This window comes from Muscardinus avellanarius (genome assembly GCF_963383645.1).
Source record: "Muscardinus avellanarius genome assembly, chromosome: 2".
Lineage (NCBI taxonomy): Eukaryota > Metazoa > Chordata > Mammalia > Rodentia > Gliridae > Muscardinus > Muscardinus avellanarius.
In genome coordinates this window covers 76179608-76201181 of record NC_137787.1, presented here as the reverse complement: position 1 = coordinate 76201181, position 21574 = coordinate 76179608, and the positions used below count along the sequence as shown (strand labels likewise).

Genomic DNA, 21574 nt, shown 5'->3' with positions numbered 1-21574 from the left:
TTTAAGTTTTAGTATCACTAGAAATTTACAGCAGCAGTTTTACCATGGATTTACAATCTTATGCCACTAAATGCTGACTTTACATGTATAACATTTGAGATGCCTAATATTTCTTTAAATGTTCTATGTTATGTAAATGAAGAGCTGAACTCTTTCCTCTACTATACTCATTCTTTCACAATCAGGACCTATATCTACCCACTTCTTGTCTCTGGCAGTAAAATAGCTGTGGTGGCAGTACAATAGCTGTGTTTTACATCTAGATTAAGGTTCTGATAATTTTAGGTCTGTTTATCAATTAGTGAATTTATTATTTTTTAAACTGACTGTGTGTGTGTGTGTGTGTGTGTGTGTGTGTGTGTGTGTGTGTGTGTGTGTCCTGGGATGGAACCCAGGGGCATTCGACCTCTGAGCTACACCCCCTGCCCTATTTTTTATTCTTTATTTTGAAACTGGGTATCACTGAGTTGCAGAGGGCCTCACTACATAGCTGAGGCTGTCCGCGCGATCCTCTGGTCTGTCTCCCAAATGCTGGGATTAAAAGCGTGCTCAGCACACCCAGCTCTTAAACTGACTTTTGACTAAATAATTTTCAGTAAATTTAAACACACATTAAGAATTCAGTAAATTTAACTACAGATTAAGTATTAAGATTGAAAGAAGAAAATTTTAAGTAGGCTTCAGTTTTTCAAAGTAACATACAATATTGGCACAGTAACCTATGCCTGTAATTCCAGGATTTGGGAGGCTGAAACAGGAGGATTGCAGGTTCAGGCCAGCCTCACCACCTCAGTGAGATGCTCAGCAACTTTAAACACCATGTTTTAAAATTAATAAATCAAAAGGGCTGGAGGTATAGCATGGGGAATAGAATGTCTCTGGGGGTTTAATCCCCAGTATCCCCCCAAAAGTAAAAATAACACAGACTACCAAGTTACCCTTGAGAGAAGTCTAAGGAAATTTTTAGGACAAGAGTCACACAAGAGCATTTTTTTTTTTTTTTTGCAGTGCAGGGGATTGAACCCAGGGATATTCTACCTTTGAGCTACACCCCCAGTCCTATTTTTTATTCTTTATTTTAAAACAGGGTCTCACAAAGTTGCAGAAAGCTTCATTAATTAGCTGAGGCTGGCCACGAACCTGCAATTCTCCTGTCTCAGCCTTCCAAGTACTGGGATAACAAACTTGCACCTACACTCCTAGTGAGTATCAAATATTTTTAACAGAATTTGACATCTTATATTTTAAGAAGAACATTAAAGTAAAAGAGAAAAGTCATAATTTTGTGGAATTTCCTTATACTAATTTAAAGCTTAGTATTATGTCTGCTACCAGTCTCTTTACAGTTCCAGAGGTAGGTTGAGTGCTGGATTATTATAAATTTAATGCCCCTAGGAATTGTTAATCCATCCTAGTCATGTAGCGTATTCATATGACATATTATTTTGAATATCACTTTAAAATATGTGAAATAATAATAGCTGTTTTGAGGGAGAGGGGTATCATCCATTAAAAACAGTTGAGAAAGAAAAAGATTGATTTGATACAACTGTCACCATAATGGTGACTATACTCTCCAGTTACTCACAGTAGGTTACCCGCTAAGAGTCATGACTTCCAATACTGCTCCTCGGTTCCACACTTTACTTGTACAGGGGGGTGGCCCTCCCATACAGACCTGACCTAGCCACACAAATCCTACCTGCTAGATGAGTGACATAAACTTCCAGGCTTATAAACTTCAGATAATGCTCTTTTGTGTTCTCAGTGTCCTAAGTGCCCACAGCTATGTTGCACTAGGCATGACAGTTAACAGCAAAGTTGAATTAGAACTCTGGTTGTTGGCTCTCAATCTTTTCTTCTTAATTTGAAATAAATACCAGCATTACAACAGTGCGAGAGATCGCAAGTTCCTTAACTTATTAAGAAGCCTTTTCTTACTTATTTTACTTAGGCAGTAACATACCTAGTATTAACCTCTCCAGATAATAAGCTTCTCTAAACCAGTCATAATTTCTATTTTCCTTTGTACACTTCAATCGCTATCTAAACACTAGTTTCTCCTCAAGCTCGAAATTCAATTTCTTTTCTGCAGTGAAATATATGTTCATAATTTTCTTTACGGAAAAATGCCTTAGGCAATATTTGCTTCAGGAAAAATGACTGCCACTTAAGTATAATTGCCATAAATATTTGTTGATCAAATGACTTAAAAAAGCTCTTTTCAGAAAGAACTACAGGCATTTCTATATTCAAATAAATTATGCCACTAAAAGCATACTTTTAAAAAATATACCATCTCAAATAGGAGAAAGTAACATTTTCTGATTTATTTTTAACTTGTTTCTTCTTTGCATCTTTCCTTTATTTTTGGACTGAGTGTAGCAGACATCAATAATTACTTTTGAACTTTAACAGGAAAGAGATGAACTTAATTGTAATGTTTATGCTTTAATACTTTGTCTTCTATAACACAAAAATGTATTTTTTGAGTTGATCAGCATACATTTCAAAATCTTTGTCATTAATAATTTACTATGAAACTTTCATATAGTCCTAAGAAAAGTGTGAATGACTTTTATATTTGTATCATATTTAGACAAACAAAAGTATTTATTTACCAAAATCTACTTAGCTCAACCTTTCCTGTAATTCTGACAATAAAATAAAAAAAGACAACATTAGGTTTGACAAGTTCTTTATAATGAAATGGAGCAGCAGTATTTAAAAAATCTATTTAGCTTTTACTCTTTTCAACGGGGCCTCCAAGGGGGCTACAACTGCTCAGAGAAGAACCAGTATAGCATGGATTTAGAGTGTTACAGTTGGTTTCATAAAGTCTATTGCACCTGAAGTTAAGGATTTTAGCAGAAGGTAGTAGAAAATGATATCTATCAAGAGATACTGACAAGTAGATGATTCTACAAATCTCTCACTATGTATGTGGACTGAAAGAAAGAATTGATAATGAATAGATTAAGGGGTTTGATTTTTCCATTTCTTTATTACTTTATTCACTTAATTTATAGGCTTCTCTTTTTTCCTTTTACAGTAATCACTAAATTGTTGTTCTTTAGTTAAAGATTAATTAATTTAATTTTTTTTTTTTGCAGTACTGGACATGGAAACCAGTGACATTCTACCTCCAAGTTACACCCCCAGCCCTATTTTTATTCTTTATTTTTTTAAACAGGGTCTCAATGAGTTGCAAAGGGCCTCACTAAGTAGAAGCTGAGGCTGTCCTTGAACCACTATCCTCCTGTCTCAGCCTCCCAAACGCTGGAATTACAAGCATGAGCCACCAGCCCGGTTTAATTTAATATTTACTTATTTATTTATTTATTTATTCATTTAGCGGGTCTGGGGATGAAACCCAGGGGCATTTGACCTCTAGAGCTATACCCCCTGACCTATTTTTTATTATTTCTTTGAAACAGGGTCTCACTAAGTTGCAGAGGGCCTAACTGAGTAGCTGAGGCTGCCTGTGAACCGCAATCCTCTGGTCTCAACCTCCTGAATGCTGGGATTACAAGCGAGTGCCACCACATTCAGCTTCAATTTATCTAAATTTTAATAAATATGAGGTCTCATACCTCTCATCTTATTGTACTATATCCAGAGTTAGACATTATCTTCAATGAATGTTTGTTGTTAATATATATATGATCACTATCATAATCTGAAAAATATCTTAAGCAATAATTATTAACTTTTCTTATCTTGTATAAGAATCAAGATGGATCAAAGAACTGAAAACTACACCAGAAACTGTGAAGCTACTAGAGGAGGGCTTAGGTAAAACATATAGGTACAGGTAGAAACTTCCTCAATAAGACCCCCAAAACTCAGGAAATTAAAATAGGAATTAATAAAATTATGATTTTAAACTAAAAAGGTTTTGTTCATCAAAGGAAAATATCAAGAAATCTAAAGAGAGAGCCTTTGGAATTGATGAAGAGCTTTGCCAGCTATTCCTATAATAGAGGATTAATATCTAGAATATACAAAGTATTTAAAAGACTTGACACTAAGCCGTGAGTGGTGGCACACACTTGTAATCCTAGCATTTGGGAGGCTGAGACAGGAAGATCGTGGTTCGCGGACAGCCTCAGCTGCTTAGTGAGGCTCTTTGCAACTCAGAGACAAATAAGTGACAAAATAAGGCTGGGGGTGTAACCCAGAGGTAGAATGCCCCTGAGTTCTATCCCCAGTGCCACAAAAAAATTAATAAACAAATAAAAAGACTTAACACTAAAAGCAACAACAAATAACCCTTTTTGGGTTATTTGGGGTTATTCTTTTTTAGAAATGGGCAATTGAACTAAATAGACACATTACAAATGAAGAACTATAAATAAATATATGTAGTGAGGGAGATGTAAATCTAAACTATGCTGAGGATCCATCTAACTAACCCCAATTAGAATGGCAATCATTAAGAAGCCAAATAACAATAAATGCTGGTGAGGATCTGAGGGAACAGAAATTCTTATATGCTGTTGGCATGATTGTCAGTAAGTACATCAGCTATGGAGATCATTGTGGAGATTCCTCAAAGAGCTGGGAATGGAACCACCATATGATACAACCATACCACTCCTGGGTATCTTTCCAAAGGGACTGAACATTATAATAATACATGCATATCCATGTTTATAGCATCACAACTCATAATAGCCGAATTATGGAACCATCCAACAAAAGATGAATGGATTACAAAATTATGGAATATACACACAATGGAATGCTACTCAGCAATGAAGAGCAAAATTTTGTTATTTGCAGAAAATGGATGGACCTGGAGAACATTATGTTGTGTGAGATTAGCCAGTCGCAGAAAAGCCATATGTTTTCTCTCATATGTGGAAGATAAGGAGTAATCGGGAAACAAGAAGGATGTTAGGTAAAAGATGAGATGCTCCAGTGGAGGGAGGGAGGTAGTCTAGAGGTAAATTGTGAGAAGGGAAGAGGAAGAATTAATGAGGGAATCATTTCCACTGACATTCTGTACATATGTGAGAATACCAATGTCAGTCTTAATATCATGTATTGCCCACCAAGTGCTGTGTGCATGTATTTCACTATTACTCTGAACTACATCACAATGTGAGACTACAATGCACCAATAAGAGTATAAAAATGAAAGAAAAAATTATTCATTTACTCAAAATAATGATTCTCCACTACAAATGTTACCTGCTACCAGAAACGATTTCCTAAATCTCATCAGTAAAATATAAAGAATACCACTGATACTATTATCTAAATTCTTTTTGTTCTTTTTTTTGCGCTACTATGGATGGAACCCAGAGGCACTGTACCTCTGAGCTACACCCCCAGCCCTATTTTTTAGTTGTTTTTTTTTCTTTTTTTTTGCGGGTCTAGGGATGGAACCCAGGGACATTTGACCTATGAGCTACACCCCCTGCCCTATATTTTTTTAATTTTTAATTTTGAAACCAGGTCTCACTGAGTTGCAGAGGGCCTCACTTAGTAGCTGAGGCTGTCCGCGAACCGCAATCCTTCGGTCTCAGCCTCCGGAATGCTGGGATTACAAGCATGCGCCATCATGCCCAGCGTAGTCATTTTTATTTTTAAAACAGGGTCTCACTGAGTTGTGAACGTACTTGCTAAGTAGCTTAGGCTGTCTGCGAACCGAGATCCTCCAGTCTCAGCCTCCTGAATGCTGGGATTACAAGCATGCGCTACCATACCTGGCTTTGAAATTCTTAAAGTAATACTAGAATTTGTAGAACTAATATTGGGTATTTTATTAGTATATTTTAGGAGAAAAATAAAAATATGATGGAGAAAATATTTCCAAGGAAAATATTTTATTTGGAGAGTGATTAAGAATGCTAATGAAGCCGGGCATGCTGGCGCATGCTTGTAATCCCAACATTTGGGAGGATGAGACTGGAAGATCACAGTTCGCAGACAGCCTCAGCTACTTAGTGAGGCCCTCCACAACTAAGTGAGACCCTGTTTCAAAATAAAGAATAAAAATTGGGCAGGGGATGTGGCTCGGAGGTCAAATGCCTCTGGGTTCCATCCCCAGACCAAAAAAAAAAAGAATGCTATTGAAGCCTGGCATGGTGGTGAACGCTTGTAATTCCCGCGCTTGGGAGGTGGAGACAGGAGGATGTGCAGGTTCGAAGTCAGCCGCGCTGGTTTAAGAGACCATGTTTCCAAATAAAAATATAAAATATAGGTCTGGGAGTGTAGCCTGGAGGTAGAATGGTTACCAGGAAACCCAGTACCACAAAAAAAATGCTAATGAATTAAGCTGGGATTGATGGCTCACACCTATAATCTCAAGAAATTTAGAAGGCTGAGGCAGAAGGATTGCAAGTTGAAGGTAAGGCAACTTAGTGAGACTTTGCCTCAAAATAAAACTTATTTTTTATAATTATTATTATTATTATTTGCAGTACTGAGGATTGAACCCAGGGGCATTCTACCTCCAAGCTACATTCCCAACCCTATTTTTTATTCTTTATTTTGAAACAGGGTCTAAGTTGAAGAGGGCTTCACTAAGTAGCTGTTCTTGAACCTGCAATCCTCTTGTTGCAGCCTCCCTAGTACTAGGATTACAAGTGTGTGCCACCGAGCCTGGCTTTTCAAAATAAAATTTTAAAGAACCTGGGTATAAAAAAAGAAAGGGCTGAGGATATAGCTCATTGATAGCGCATGGTAAAGTTCATTCTCAGTGCCACAAAAAACAAATGAACAAATAATTAGAATATTAGTAAATCTGCAAATACAGTATTTCTCTAGCTATACCCAAATAGACATATGAGGTTGAAACATTTGAAATCATTATGTACAATCTACATGCATTTGGAAACCCATGAATTCTTAGCTTTATTGGGTTACAAAGTACAAAAATATTACTTTTATCGAGGAAATTGATTTTTAAGTTAAATACTTTATACAAGCAAACTTTAGACAACAAAATGTGCAAGAATATATAAGGAGAAAGAAAAAAGAAGAAAAAAGATCCACTGCATCACCAACCATTATTTCTATTGTTAAAATTTTGACACATCTCCTTCTGGTCTTTTAATATACATAGTTTTATTTTAATAGCCATCAAACCATTAATACAATTCATATTAAGTTAGCATATTATAAGTACACATAATCATCACTATATGATAATACTGTGCTTATACCAAATTATATTTTACATCTTCAATAAAATTCAGGCTAACTCAAATTATTTTACATCATAGTTACTGTAACAAAACATATAACCTTTGTTAATTATCAGAGAAAATTATTATGTAATTATATACATTTCTAATTCACTATATGCTTATAAACACAAATCATACAATAGTAGAAATGTATATGGCTTTACAACTATAAGCATCTCTAACTAAAACACTTTCTTTGGATTACTTACCTTAAATGGTTGTTCTACAAAGTATCCTGAAATGAATCCAATTTGCTAATATTTTTAAAAAAGAGAAGTGCTCTCAACGTTGCTAATATTTTCTCCTAACACTGTTAAAATGTTGGCAGCTTAATATATTACAGTTTTAGTAATTCATCATATTTTGCTGATTGAAATTGATTTTAACAAGACAATATAAATTTGAATAACACTGATTACGTTCAATAAAAAGTGAATGAATGTCAAAGAACATTCTGTTTTGTGTACTGAGGCATTATAGATTAAATCTAATGAGCTCTGATAGAAAACTAAAAATCCTTTACGTATTGAATAGCAATTAGCTTTCCTCTTAGAGCAAAAATCTATTGAATTTGAAAGCATTAAAATATTTATAGCATAGATAAGACAAGAATCAGATAATATGAATCAAAGATTAAAATAAGAATACTTAAAAAATTATTGCCTTTTAATATGTTTTGTGATAGAACACTGATCTAGTATACATAGGATATGTAAAATAACACTTCAGTTCACAACATTTCTAAGAATCTGGTTGGTGGCATATTTACTCTAAGTCATTTATTTAAGTTTAATAAATGAAAAAAGTTCCACAATATATTTATATATGGAATATAAACCTTAGATAAATACATTTTGGCATTTTACAACTACCAGTAAAATGACAAGTAAATCTAAACAAAATTTATTTTTAAGTCACAAATAACAATGGAAAATAGGTTATACTATATATGCAAAAGAACATTTTTCAGAACCTTGAGTTCCTGTTTAGACTTTGTGATCTTGGAAAATTCCCTTAACCTTCTGAACTTGTAGAGTAAAGGAGGCTTTTTACCATTTCTATGCCTATAAAATTAAATGGCAGATAGTAGGAAAAGTCTTGCCTATTCACAAAGAAAATATTAATTGCCAGAAGAAATTTCTTTCTTTATATTATAATAGGCCAAAAGGGAGAAAAGTTCAATCAAGAAAGCAAATATCAACTTCAGCTGGCTGAGCATTTTAACCTTTTTAAAACATTTTTATGCATATGCTCTAATTTTAACCTTGTCATACTCCTATGAGGCAGAAATATAATTATTATTGCCTCTACTAGGAAGATAAGAAATGAAAGAAAAAGGGGGTCTTATTTTATTGTTGTTCAGAATCACAAAACTATTTCAAGGATAAACAAGTCTAGGTCTCATCACTCCTTAAACTAAGACTCCTTTCAAATGGAGTTGATAGCAGCTAAGGGGATAATAAGTATACCCAACTGAATGCAAGTACAGAACAAGGAGAAACCATTAAAAGCAACATCCAGGAATTGAGGTGTTTTGGGAGGGTTTCGGTTGTTGTTGACTGATGAGGCTGTATACCTAACCTTTAAGCTCAAAGGGGGCTGTGGTGAGGTATTCAGAAATGTGCATAGTTAATTTAAGACTCAGTTTCTACAAAAACACAGAAATTTCACTCAACTAATTTTACGGATTCTCACCCCAAAATTACAAAACTTGTAAAAACACATTATTTTGTGTGGTATAATCAGGTAGAATTTTAGTTTTTTCCTTCTAAAATTAGGATATACTATCCCTTTTTAGATTTATTTATAATAACATGGTTTTCCTATTCTAATTAGTTTTTAAATAACTGTTTTACCTTTTAGGGACTAATACTTCCCCCTACATTTCATATTAACATGCAGATAATTTTATACGGTAAAAATTATAAGATTATTGATTGAATTAATAAACAGAAAAAAATTCACTTAAATATATGAAAAATTCACTTATATGTCAAGGCTCCTTGTTACGGAAATGTGGTAAATTGAGGCCTTAATGAGTGCTTATCATAATATTATATGTATAGCTATGTGAATTAACTAACAATAGGCAATGCTCCAGATTGTAGTAAAATTTACTTCATTTAGGTTATGGTACTATTTTTTGGTTCAAAAACTATACTTTTTAAAAAGTGGATACCTGCGGTCCATCTCTGGCTTCATAGAAGTCACCCACTCTTATTTTTGCACTGAAGCTGAAATTGTCCCTTGAGATATCCATTATTCCATTTCTGCTGAGATACTGAAAAAATCACATATTTTTCCACTTCAGGTTTTAATAATTACAACCCAGCTTCGCTGTGTAGCTAGTTTTAGGATACTAATGTTTTTTGCATATTCTATCAAGGGGCTACAGATTTATTAGAAATCAATTTTAGGTTAAGTATATTAGACCCACACAAGAGACTATTTTGTATCAAGGAACTTCATCTGAGAAAGAAGTACACTTTTTCTTTACATGAGCACAATTAAAAGGCACCAAATACATGTTATTTGGTGAAAAGTATGTACCTTTAATACTTCCGGGTACTGCCTAAGTTTCTTTCCACATGGAGCATAATACGCTACTTCTCCTTGAAGGCGCCCTCCAAAGTTCCTTATTCTTGTCTCTCTCTGCCAGCTACATATAACAGAAATGAGAGTTAGTTACAACATACTTAATGTTAAGAAGGCTTCTGAAAATTAATAAAATATATAAAGTATATATGTCCTTTAGTATACATACAAAGTAAACATATACATAGTATGTACATATAAAGTATAATGAAAAATAAAGAAAATAAAAGAAAATCTCTAATTATACATATAGGTTAACTATTTAACCCAAATAGGTTTATTATTAAAGCTATTACCAGTACATTTCTAAAATTTGTACATTATTTTTAGATGCTTTTCATCTAAATGACAGAATTATTAGTTTTTCTCTCCAAAGAAAATAGAGTACAGCTTTCCTTTTATTTTGCTGTTAAAGAAATGGCTAAAGAAATAGGAGGAAAACATCAAATAGAGGCTAAAGAAAACCTGTTTAGTTGTTTTCTTTAAAAATATGAATTTTCAGATGCTAAAATATTTCAACAGCTGTTTCATATATTTAAGACAATTTAATTTATGTTATTAAAGTTTTTTGGCTAAATAACTTAGCTAAAAATTAATCAAACACTAAACTCTGCTACATTTTTTAGACATCCTAACTGAAATAACTGATTTCTTAGACATTTTATTAACAGGTATCAGTGTATATAGTTTTTTTTTTTTTTAAAAACCTCTGAAAAGCTGACAGTGAGAAAAGAAAACCTCTCTCTGCCAGGTGGGGCTCAAGTAACCTGCCAGTTACCATTTTAACCAAACTCTGCCCAAGTCTGTCCACGATGGCTTTTACTGTGCTGTAATTCTATCTCCACAAAATCTTCTGTCAGTCTTAACTATTTTTCTGCCCTTTGCCACATGACCTAACCTGATTCTTTTTCATTTATATTCCCATGTGGTTTCATGATCCCGGCCTGACTGTGCCATCCATACCTCCATAAAACCTTAGGCTTTATTTCAGTTTTCTGATATATCAACTTCTATGCCCTTTGCTCTGGCTCTTCTGCTCTAATACTATGCAGTATATACACTTCTTTTATTAATAGTGAAGAATAAAAAGTAAGTATACATAACACGAATAAGTACTTGAAGGAAAGCAAGAAGAAAAACCTTATCCCACATACCCATATTCCAGAGGAATTCGCAGCTCACGTTCATCCGTTACTCTTCTTCTTTTGGAAGTGGCTTTAAGAGAATTCAATAGGTTAATATAATAGATTAATCTATATAGATGATGATTTTATGACAGTTTAGAAACTTTTCTTTTAAAACTATATTTTAATTACTTAAATTACCAGTACATTTCTAAAATTTGTACATTATTTTTAGATGCTTTTCATCTAAATGACAGAATTATTAGTTTTTCTCTCCAAAGAAAATAGAGTATAGCTTTCCTTTTATTTTGCTGTTAAAGAAATGGCTAAAGAAATAGGAGGAAAACATCAGAGGCTAAAGAAAACCTGTTTAGTTGTTTTCTTTAAAAATATGAATTTTCAGATGCTAAAATATTTCAACAGCTGTTTCATATATTTAAGACAATTTAATTTCTATGTGCATATACATCCACAGTCAAAAACATTACATGATCTTTTAATTTATCTAAATCACATAAAAATAGTATTATAATTTCATGCTAATTTTCAAAGACAAAGATTAAGTTTTACAAATATAAATAAATACGTCTTAGCCAGGTGTGGTGGCACACGCTTGTAATCCCCATGCTTGGGAGGCTGAGACAGGAGGATCACACAGGTTCGAAGCCAGCCTCAGCTACTTAGTGAGGCTTTCAGCAACTTAGTGAGACCCTATTTCCAAATAAAGTATAAAATAGGTCTGGGAGTATAGCCTGGAGGTAGAAAGCCCCTGGGTTCCACTCTCAGTACCACCAATAAACACATAAATAAACACATAAATAAATAAATAAATAAATAAATAAATAAATAAATAAATATTAATTAGTATGATAGCCTTTTTTTGTGTACTAAGAGAAGGTAAAACTTGAAATTGCCAAAAAAAAAAAAAGAAAAAGAGTAAAATAAGTAAAACTAACGATACTTGACTATACTCACCTATATTTCTTACTGAATTAGAATAGAAACTAGTTTTGGAATGCTAAATATAGAAACTTTTAATAAAAACTTCTAAGTTTACAAAAAGTAAAAATGAAACAAAAGACATGGCATGCTAATTGAATGTTATTCACTAATAAAAATGGCACTGGCTATAAGTTGCCTGAGTGATCTTTTATAAAGTTCAAGAAAATCTAATTATTAATTAAATTCTACATACTGAAAGTACCAACAAATTACAAAAGCAGGAAAGGATTTAAAATCAAGAGCTATCATCAATCAGATTCTTAAATGAAAAGCACTGAAAAACATTTTTAAAGTTCAAGTAATGGGTCAGATCTTTGAAAAGACATGCTGACCTTTCTTAGCCAACCAAAAATCTAGCTGTCATGCTTGATTTCAATATGATTACCTCCAGAACACTATATAAGTTCGTGCTAGAGTTTGATTTTTAATTTACAATAATAAACTGTTGGTACCTGAGTGTGGGCTTGAAGTCACTGTGGATGAAGATGTGCCCAGAAAAGCAGGTGACTGGGACTCAGAACTCAAGACAGCAGGAGGAGAGCCTGGAGCTTTCCCCATGTGGAGGTTTCGAGGAGCTGAATGAGGCGGTAGACTGACAGGAGGGCTTTTGACAGAGGACGGTGTTTTATTCAGGTTCATTGAAGCTTTCTCTCCTTCAGTATCGCTGTCAGATTCATCATGGTCTTTATCATCATCTTCTTCTTCTGATCCTTCTGATTCAGACTCTGAATTACTATCAGATTCTGGGAAGAGAAAGAAGTACTTCTACATTATAACTAAATAATAACCAGTAATTTGCAGTATATAGCTAAACAAAATTGTTCAAAGGAACCAATATCTGTGGTTGAGAATTCAAACAATCAACTTTCCCAAAGAGTAAATGTAAAAATTACTATTTTTTAAAGTTATTTGAGAACAATGTATGCCAGCATATAAAGCTTCAAAATTCTTTTAAAATTATCAGTTTTATTCAACACTTGAAACAGTTCTTCTCACATGACATATTCACATAATGAGTTCTGCTTAATGGCTTCAAAATCACTTTTAACTTAATGGAGAAACTGAGGAAAAAATGGGAACATAATTGACTATCCAAATGAACAGATTCCAATGCTTAAGAAGCATATTAAGTCCAATGTGAGGAAGAAAAGTCTAGAACTATCAGCATGCTTTCATTTGAGCTCTTGAATAAAAGAAAGCAAGAGATTCTTGGTTTGTTTTTTTGCTTTTTGAACTGTAGCTTTTATAAATTGAGGTACAAGATTTCATTAGGTCTCATAAAGAAGGCTTATAGAAATAACTACGGTCTGACAATCATTTAAGTTTGTTCTAGTTTTGTATTCCTATGTATAAATATATCGACTCCTCCAGATAACTAAAATCTATTACTGGATTAAACTTGATGAACATAGGACTGACACTTGAACTGTATCATAAAGGTTCTTGGATCAATAGCACTGGGGAATTCTATTTGGAATGATATTACCTGCCTACATTGAGGTTTATTATAAAAGTTAGTTTTTAAAATTCGTGAATACTGATATTCACTATCATGCATTATATCTGTATAATAAAAAGAATTATTCTTACCCTGAGAAGCAGGGGTTTTATACATTGTAATCATAGTAAGATTCAATGTGATACAAACATACATGAGTAGTTTGTTCATTACTTATAGATACTTTATTTTGGAATTACTGCCGATTGAACCCAGGGGAATTCTGTCTCCAAGCTATACCTCCAGACCTATATTTTATTTTTAATTTTTAAACAGGGTCTCCCTAAGTTGTGGGGAGAGGGCCTATGTAGCTTAGGCTGGCCACGAACTGCAATATTCCTGTCTCAACCTCCCAAGTACTAGGATTACAAGCATGAAGCATCATGCCAGGCTTAAAGATGCTTTAAATTGTATAATTGACTATCTTTTCCTATTCATATTGGCTACTAGAAAATTTACAGTTCTGGCTGACTAGTAACAAATCTATAACATTCATGATATGCATTTTATCTTATTTATTTATTGGTACTGGAATAGAATCCAGGGGCATTTCACCTCTGAACCACACCCCCAGCCCTATTAATTTTTTAGGTCTTTTTATTTTTATTTATTTATTTATTTATTTTTTGCAGTACTAGAGATAGAATCCATGGGCATTCTACCTCTGAATGATACCTCCAGCCCTATTTTTTAGGCTTTTTATTTTTGAAACAGTCTGAGTTGCAAAAGGCCTTGCTAAGTAGCTCAGCTGTCTGCAAACCATGATCCTCCAGTCTTAGCCTCCTGAATGCTGGGATTACACGCGTGTGCCACCATGCCTGGCCTTTTATCTTTGTATTTAAAATTTAAGCTATCTTGTATTTTATGTTTGCAAAAATCTTTCCCTTCAAAAAACAAACAAGAGAAACTAAAAAGTAGGTAAAGATTAAATCAAGGAGTTACTACAGAATCCTTTATGTTATTTAAATACTATGTTACTGAGAGACATTCATAGAGATTTAGATTTTCTTTTACATTCTGAAGGATTATGACCACAATTTTACTGTTTTCCAAAATATCTAGTGAGTGTGTGTGTGAGTGTGTGTGTGTGTGTGTGTGTGTGTGTGTGTTGGGGGGGGTACTGGGTATTTAACCCAGGGACATTCTAATTCTGAGCTACACTCCCATCCCTATTTTATTTTTTATATTGAAGCAGGGTCTTCTCACTAACTTGCAGAGGGGCTTCCTAAATTGCTGAGGCTAGCCACAAACCTTGATTCTCCTGTCTCAGTCTTCCAAGTACTGGAATTATATGCGTGTGCCACCATCCCCAGCTTTAGTGATATATTTTAACAAGTGGCAGAAGAGATGAAAATTGAGACAAATAATTGGCCCTGAATTAAATGACAAGTAAGCAAACTGATGTAATTGTTTTTAGTTGTGCATTATTTATATTGACTTTAAAGTTTTTGGAATGTCCGATGTTGAACAAAATGAGACTTTAACTTAGAATTTCCAGTATCAATTACTCTTATATTTTATCAGTTCATTATTGAAATGCATAGCACTCTATGGAACACCATGAATGGCAATGACTTTAAGTCTGTGAATGCAGATCTATAACACGTTTTGGTTCACACTGCACTTACAAAAATACTATAAAATTTAAAAACAAAAATAACCTGATTGACTGTCATCAGATTCATCATCTTCATCATCTTCCTCGTCTTCTTCCTCATCATCTTCCTCTTCATCCTCATTGGAATCTTCAGAATCTTTACTACTGGGAATGTCTGAATCTGTTCCTCTAAATTGTTCCACCAAAGACTTTGTAGGATTGGGGTGATGCTGTGGTTTTAATGTGTTTACATTATTGCTAACTGCTTTTTCCTTGCCTTGGTTATGCAGTATGGATGAGGCAGAGGGCATGACAGGTGTCGGATTGCCAAGGGTTCTTCTCCCACTTGTACTCAAATTTACAGGTGAGGGAAAAGGGGTGCTACTTGTGGCCGCAATGTTTTCATTCATCTTACTTTGTATTTTAGTTTTGGTAGTAAGTGCTAGTGGAGCCTCTTGAATGACACTTTGAATAACTCCATTTGGTTGGTGATTACCTAAAAGTGCGTTTGTTAAGAATGGATTAGGGTGGTTGTTTTCTAATGTTTGTTTTGGATGTGCTGGTGAGCTAGAGGTTGGTTTGGGGTTTGACAAAGCTGCGATAACCTTCTTCAGGCTCTTAGATGACTCCTGTTTCTTTAACTGTGATGGAAATGTCTGCTTAAGCTGCTCCTGTTGAAACATAGGTTAAAACAAAATGTACAATAAAAACAAAGATTTACTTGTTTTTAATATCTGAAGACATCAGTTCACATATAAATTTAAATCATGACATAAAAGTTCTCTAAAAGGAATGGCCACAATAACTAATTGGCTACACCTACATATTTAAAATAAGTGTTCCCCTCAAAATATATATGCTTTCTAACTGTCCCTCTCTTTATTATTGCTCCCATTCTCATAATAATCCAAAGCTAAAGCTCTAAAAACATATTTTACTTTTCTGTTTTCTTTTTTTGACACAGGCCATATTAGCACATCTTTGGATTTTTTCATTAAACTACTGCTCAAATTTAAGCCATTCCATTATTTCTTCTCCTCCAACTCCCCAATTTATGCCAAACACCATTGCTGATTTTATCTTAGATTAAATTTTATTTTATTATATTAACTTCTTGGAGCAGTGCTGACTTGATAAACTATATGTGTTAGTTTAGTATTCAGATTACTTCATAATTAGGCTCTAATACATCTTTCCAGTAGAAGTGGACTATTTACTAAAGCCTGTCCATGTCACATTTTTACTGCTTCCCCACTTTCCTATATCTATTTGTTCTGCATGAAATACCCTCCTTTTCCAAATTCAAAACTGATAAAGTACTGTACATTCTTCAAGATCCAAGCAAGAAGCTTCCCATGCTTGTCGCAGCCAGAAGTACTTCCTCTACTGTTGAGCTCCTTTAACTCCTAATGTTCTATGCCATCGTACTTTAGTATATAGAGTATATGTCTGTATGCCTTAACCTTGTAAAGGAAGTTTACACTATTGATAAATCGATTCTGGTAGAAACACTGTTATTTATGAACTTCCAGAAACATTACATAGAGCCCTATGCTTGCTAGGTAATTAAAAAAAATTTAGGTTGTTGTGTATTTCTTGAGCGAGAAAAACTTCTTCAAAGCAAAATGTAAGATATTGGGAGCTGAGGGCTGCATCTCAGTGGTAGAGCACTTGCCTAGCATGTGCAAGCCCCTGAGGTTCAATCCTCAGCTCTGCCAAAAAGAAGAAGAAAAAGAAGCAGCTGTTGGTGACAATGGTAGCTGAACATCCTGTGGGATTTACTTTAGAGTGCCTTTAGCATATTAACATTTGAAAAACGTAAGCAGTTTAGAAAAAAATGACAAATATTTTGGAAAAAATTAATTTGTAAACCATGAAGCCAATAAAATTTAGATCTGTAAATAAGGAAACAAAAATATTTAGCTATTAGAATCTCCTTGAAAACAAAATCATGTAAATTTGATTATACTAATATAAATTAATTAATGGATAAAATGAATTGAATTATAATTACTACAATACTTTACGTTAATAAAAGTTAATTCTCAAAACATAAGGTAAAATTCTATATTGAAAATGATTACTTTACAATTAAAATTAGCAGTGTTGTCAGCATCAGACCCGGGTTTTAAACTCAAATCAGCAAAGATTTGTGATGGAATTTTTTTTTTTTTTACAGTATTGGGGATTGAACGAGGGGTATTCTGTCTCTGAGCTACAGCCCTAGCCCTGTTTTATTATTTCATTTTTTATTTTGAAGCAGGGTCTCACTACTTTACTGAAGCCTTGCTAAGTTGGTGAGGCTGGTTTTGAATCTGCAATCCACCTGTCTCAGCCTCCCAAGTACTGGGATTACAGCATATGCCACCATGTCCAGCTGTGATGGGAATTTTAAAAGTGTAAATGCAGATGGAATACCACATAAAATGGCATATTATATATTTTAAAGCACCAGTACTAAGAAATAATAAAGAAATTTCATCTTATGTAGCATTCTTACCATATTAATTTAGAAAATAAAGTTAAGACAACTTTATTTTTTATTTTTTATTTTGTGGTACTGGGGATAGAACCCAGGAGCTTTCTACTTATGGACTATACTCCCAGACCTAGTTTTATATTTTATTTGGAAACAAGGTCGCACTAAGTTATTGAAAGCCTCACTAAGTAGCTGAGGCTGGCTTCAAACCTGTGTGATCCTCCTGTCTCAGTCTCCCAATTATTGGGATTACAATTGTGTGCCACCACACTCAGCTAAGATAACTTTATAAATGAAGACTGCTACATTCATACCAAAAGCAGTATCTTACAAAGTGTTTAATTAGCATTCATTCAGTGAATAAAATATAGAAAATTATACTAAATACTTAAGTTTACCTTTCAAAAGGAATGCTATAAAATTTTCTTACATAAAATGGTTTCATATATAAGATTAATTTTGGGGGGGAGAAAAATTCAAGATATTTTCATCTTTTAGAACAGAATTGCAATATAATTATCTTATAGTCTTTTTTTTGTGTGTGTGGTTCTGCGGATGGAACCAGGGGCATTCTAACTCCGAGCTACACCCCCGGTCCTATTTTTCTTTTATTCTTTTTAGTTTTTGAAATGGGGGTCTCACTGAGTTGGGAAGGGCCTCGATAAGTAGCTGAGGCTGTCCAAGAACCACAATCCTCCAGTCTCCACCTCCCAAATACTGGGATTATAACCTTGTGCCACCACACCAGGCTCTTATACTGTGTGTGTGTGTGTGTGTGTGTGTGTGTGTGTGTGCGCGCGCGCGCGCATGTGTGGTACTAGAGGTGGAACCCAGGGGCTTTATACCCCCAGGCTGCACGCCCAGACCCATTTTATATTTTATTTGGAAACAGGGTCTCACTAAGTTGCTGAGAGTCTAAGTAGCAGAGGCTGGCTTCGAACCTACATGATCCTCCTGTCTCAGCCTCCCAAGTGCTGGGATTACAAGCGTGTGCCACCACGCCCGGCTCTTATACTCATTTTTATAGGTATAAATTTACTTTCCAAATACACAGGACTGAAAGCACCTCATGAAAACTAACCTTTTCCCTTTAGATTTATATTTTAATTGTATACCATTGTTGCTCACTATAATTCTAAAGAATTTCTTCCCATATGTTTATACCTATAGGTTTTCAAGAATAAGCAAAAGTGACTGCAATTTATCCCAAAGATGGTATCACTTACTCTTTTACAGCACATATCATCTTTTTTAATATCAAGGTGGGATGTTAAAAGTGGATGGATAGTTGAGACCTGTGTAGTAGCAAATCTCTTGCCGCTTTAAGATAACCATTTGGATGATAATAGTATAAGAAGAGATGGATTTAAAGATCTGTTCTGTCTGCAAGTTCTTGCTCCCCCATCCCCTACTGAAGCTTCTGCAGATTGCAAAAAATCCTTCAGATAAATCCTGATTAAGCCGGGCGTGGTGGCCCACGCTTGTAATCCCAGCATTTGGGAGGCTGAGACTGGAGGATCGCGGTTCGCAGACAGCCTCAGATACTTAGTGAGGCACTCTGCAACTCAGTGAGACCCGGTTTCAAAATTTAAAAAAAATTGGGTAGGGGGTGTAGCTCGAAGGTTGAATGCCCCTCGGTTCTATCCCTAGACCTGCCCAAAAAAAAAAAAAAAATATTAAGATCTATCAAATTCCATTACTGGTCTGTATCTGCATTTCATATATATATTGACTTGAATCTTATCTATAATGTAAAGGCACTGAAGCCAATGATAAAGTTAACAATCATAAAATAATAAGCTAGCCAGGGGTGGTGGCGCACGTTTGTAATCCCGGTACTCGGGATGTTGAGAGAGGAGGATCACACAGTTTTGAAGCCAGCCTTAGCTACTTAGTGAGGCTCTCAGCAACTTAGTGAAACCCAGTTTCCAGATAAATTATAAAATAGGCCTGAGGGTGTAGCCCAGACGTAGAAAGCCCCTGGTTTCTACCCTCTAGTACCACACACAAAATAAATAAATAAACTAATGAGGAAGGCAGACATATACATAGTAGATAGTGTGAAAAAATGATATCACAATAAAGCAAAATACTATATGTTAAGACTGCTATATATAGAAAGATAGCAGTTTTAAGAAAAGTATTTTTTAAATACTCTCTAACTCAAAAGAAGGTACTGATAAGCAGTAGATAACATCATTTAAAGTCTAATGTGAATGTCCATTCACATAAAATATTTTCCATTAACTTATCATTTCAAATAATTTATATTATACATTTTTATTGTATCCAGATAGCAAGAACATCATTTTTTTCATCTTTTTACTTGGTTTAAATCCCTTCTGTCTTTAACTTGCTTTATAATGATGCTTCACCGTACGTGGTTTGAGAAAGATAAAAAAGATTATATGTACAAAATAGAAGCTTGACTATATTTATTAAGCAAGTGTTTAATGACTTTATGATAAGTAGTCATATAAAATTCTTGTAAAAACATTTTTGAAACCCTTTGAAAAAATTAAAGAACATTTTGTAAAACAAATAACTATTGGTATGGCTTTGTAATTTATTTTGGGGGGCACTTTAGAGATTTAACCTCCAGGGCTTCATACATGCTAGGCAACTGCTCTGAGCCACATCTCTAGTCTTTTTTATTTATTCTGAGATACTTTCTCAATACATTGCCCTAGCTGGCCTCAAACCTAAGACCCCTGCCTCAACCTCCTGAGTCACTGGGATGACAGGCAAATGCCACTGTGCCAGGCTTAAATTCACTTAGCTCTTTTTTTCTTTTTGGTAATGAGGATGGAAACCAGGGGTATAGTACCTCTGAACTATATCCCCAGCCTTTTTTTTTTTTTTTTTTTTGGTGGTACTGGGGTTCCTGGAAGCCCTTCTACTGCCGGGCTATACTCCCAGACCTATTTTATAATTTGGAAACAGGGTCTCTTAAGCCAGCGAGGCTGGCTCCGAACCAGCGCGATCCTCCTGTCTCCGCCTCCCAATAGCGGGGATTACAAGCGTGCGCCACCACGCCCGGCATCCCCAGCCCTTTTTAATTTTTGTCTTGAAACAGTGTCTTGCTGTATTACTGTGATCAAACTTGTGATACTCCTAAGTAAGACTCCAAGGAACTGGAATTATGGGCATGCACAACCTCACCCAGATTAAATTCACTTATCTTAAAGTGAGATATCTTAATGAAAGGTTAAAACTCAAACAATGTAATTTTTAGTTTGTGTCACTGGTAGAAAGGTAATAGTATGATGTGGGAAACACTGTCCTGTGTTTGAGCAGTTCATTACAAGTTATATGCATGGTAGTCTGACACCGATGGACTAGATCACTGGTTTTGAAATCTGGCTACACTTTTCAGTGGTCTGGGAAGCTTCTTAAAAAATCCAGTAACTTTAGACTCTGACTTAATTGTTCTGGAAGGTGTCTTTCTTAAAGTTTTCCTAGTTATCCTAATGTGATTCTAATGGTTCAAGAACACACAGCCACAAAGTTACATTATCAAGTAAAGGCTGATTTGTTCAAGTTAGTTTTCTTTGACTCCAATTCTTAAATTCTTCATAATCAAAGTCAATGGACAAGAACATTGTGGTTTATTTTTTAAAACAGAAAAACAGCTTAACACAATTAAGAGTAACAGTTAAGAGTTAAGAGTTTGAATCCTAAACCTCTCACTAACCAGCAGTGTGATCTTGCAAGAGTTATTCTACTAATCTCAATTTTATCACCTGTAAATGGAGCTATTACTATTAACAGCAGTCACAGGTGTTATTATTCAATGAGAAAATTTATGTTTACCACTCAAAACAATGGCTGACAAATGGTAAATGCTCCACAAGTGTTATCTAACAATTAGGGCGCCTAAAATTGTAACCAAGAGATAGGATATTGTGGATAAACATAATAATTCTCTGGGCTGAGTCTAGAAAAACAACAGCAAGAAAAAAAATCTGAAGAGTGTTTCAGTGTTTATGTAAGTAGAAGTTACATATCATATAATTTACTAAGAACTACAAAGGCAAAAAAAAGTAATTTTTGAGAAAGGTTCTTTATGTTGCCCAAATT

The 21574-nt window shown here is 34.4% G+C and overlaps 1 protein-coding gene across 4 annotated transcripts in view; it reads right to left on the bottom strand.

Moving 5' to 3' along the window:
• Positions 1–21574, bottom strand: part of BAZ2B (bromodomain adjacent to zinc finger domain 2B) — a gene marked incomplete at both ends in the record, with an annotated part of 142422 nt that overhangs the window by 72991 nt on the left and 47857 nt on the right. For 2 of the 4 annotated variants that reach the window (XM_080719844.1, XM_080719845.1), the window contains 5 exons: positions 9379–9480; positions 9750–9858; positions 10949–11009; positions 12373–12663; positions 15080–15686. In XM_080719844.1, the coding sequence (XP_080575970.1) occupies positions 9379–9480; positions 9750–9858; positions 10949–11009; positions 12373–12663; positions 15080–15686 (1170 nt within the window). The remainder of the gene's footprint in view (positions 1–9378; positions 9481–9749; positions 9859–10948; positions 11010–12372; positions 12664–15079; positions 15687–21574) is intronic. The other 2 variants (XM_080719846.1, XM_080719847.1) reach the window with 1 other exon arrangement.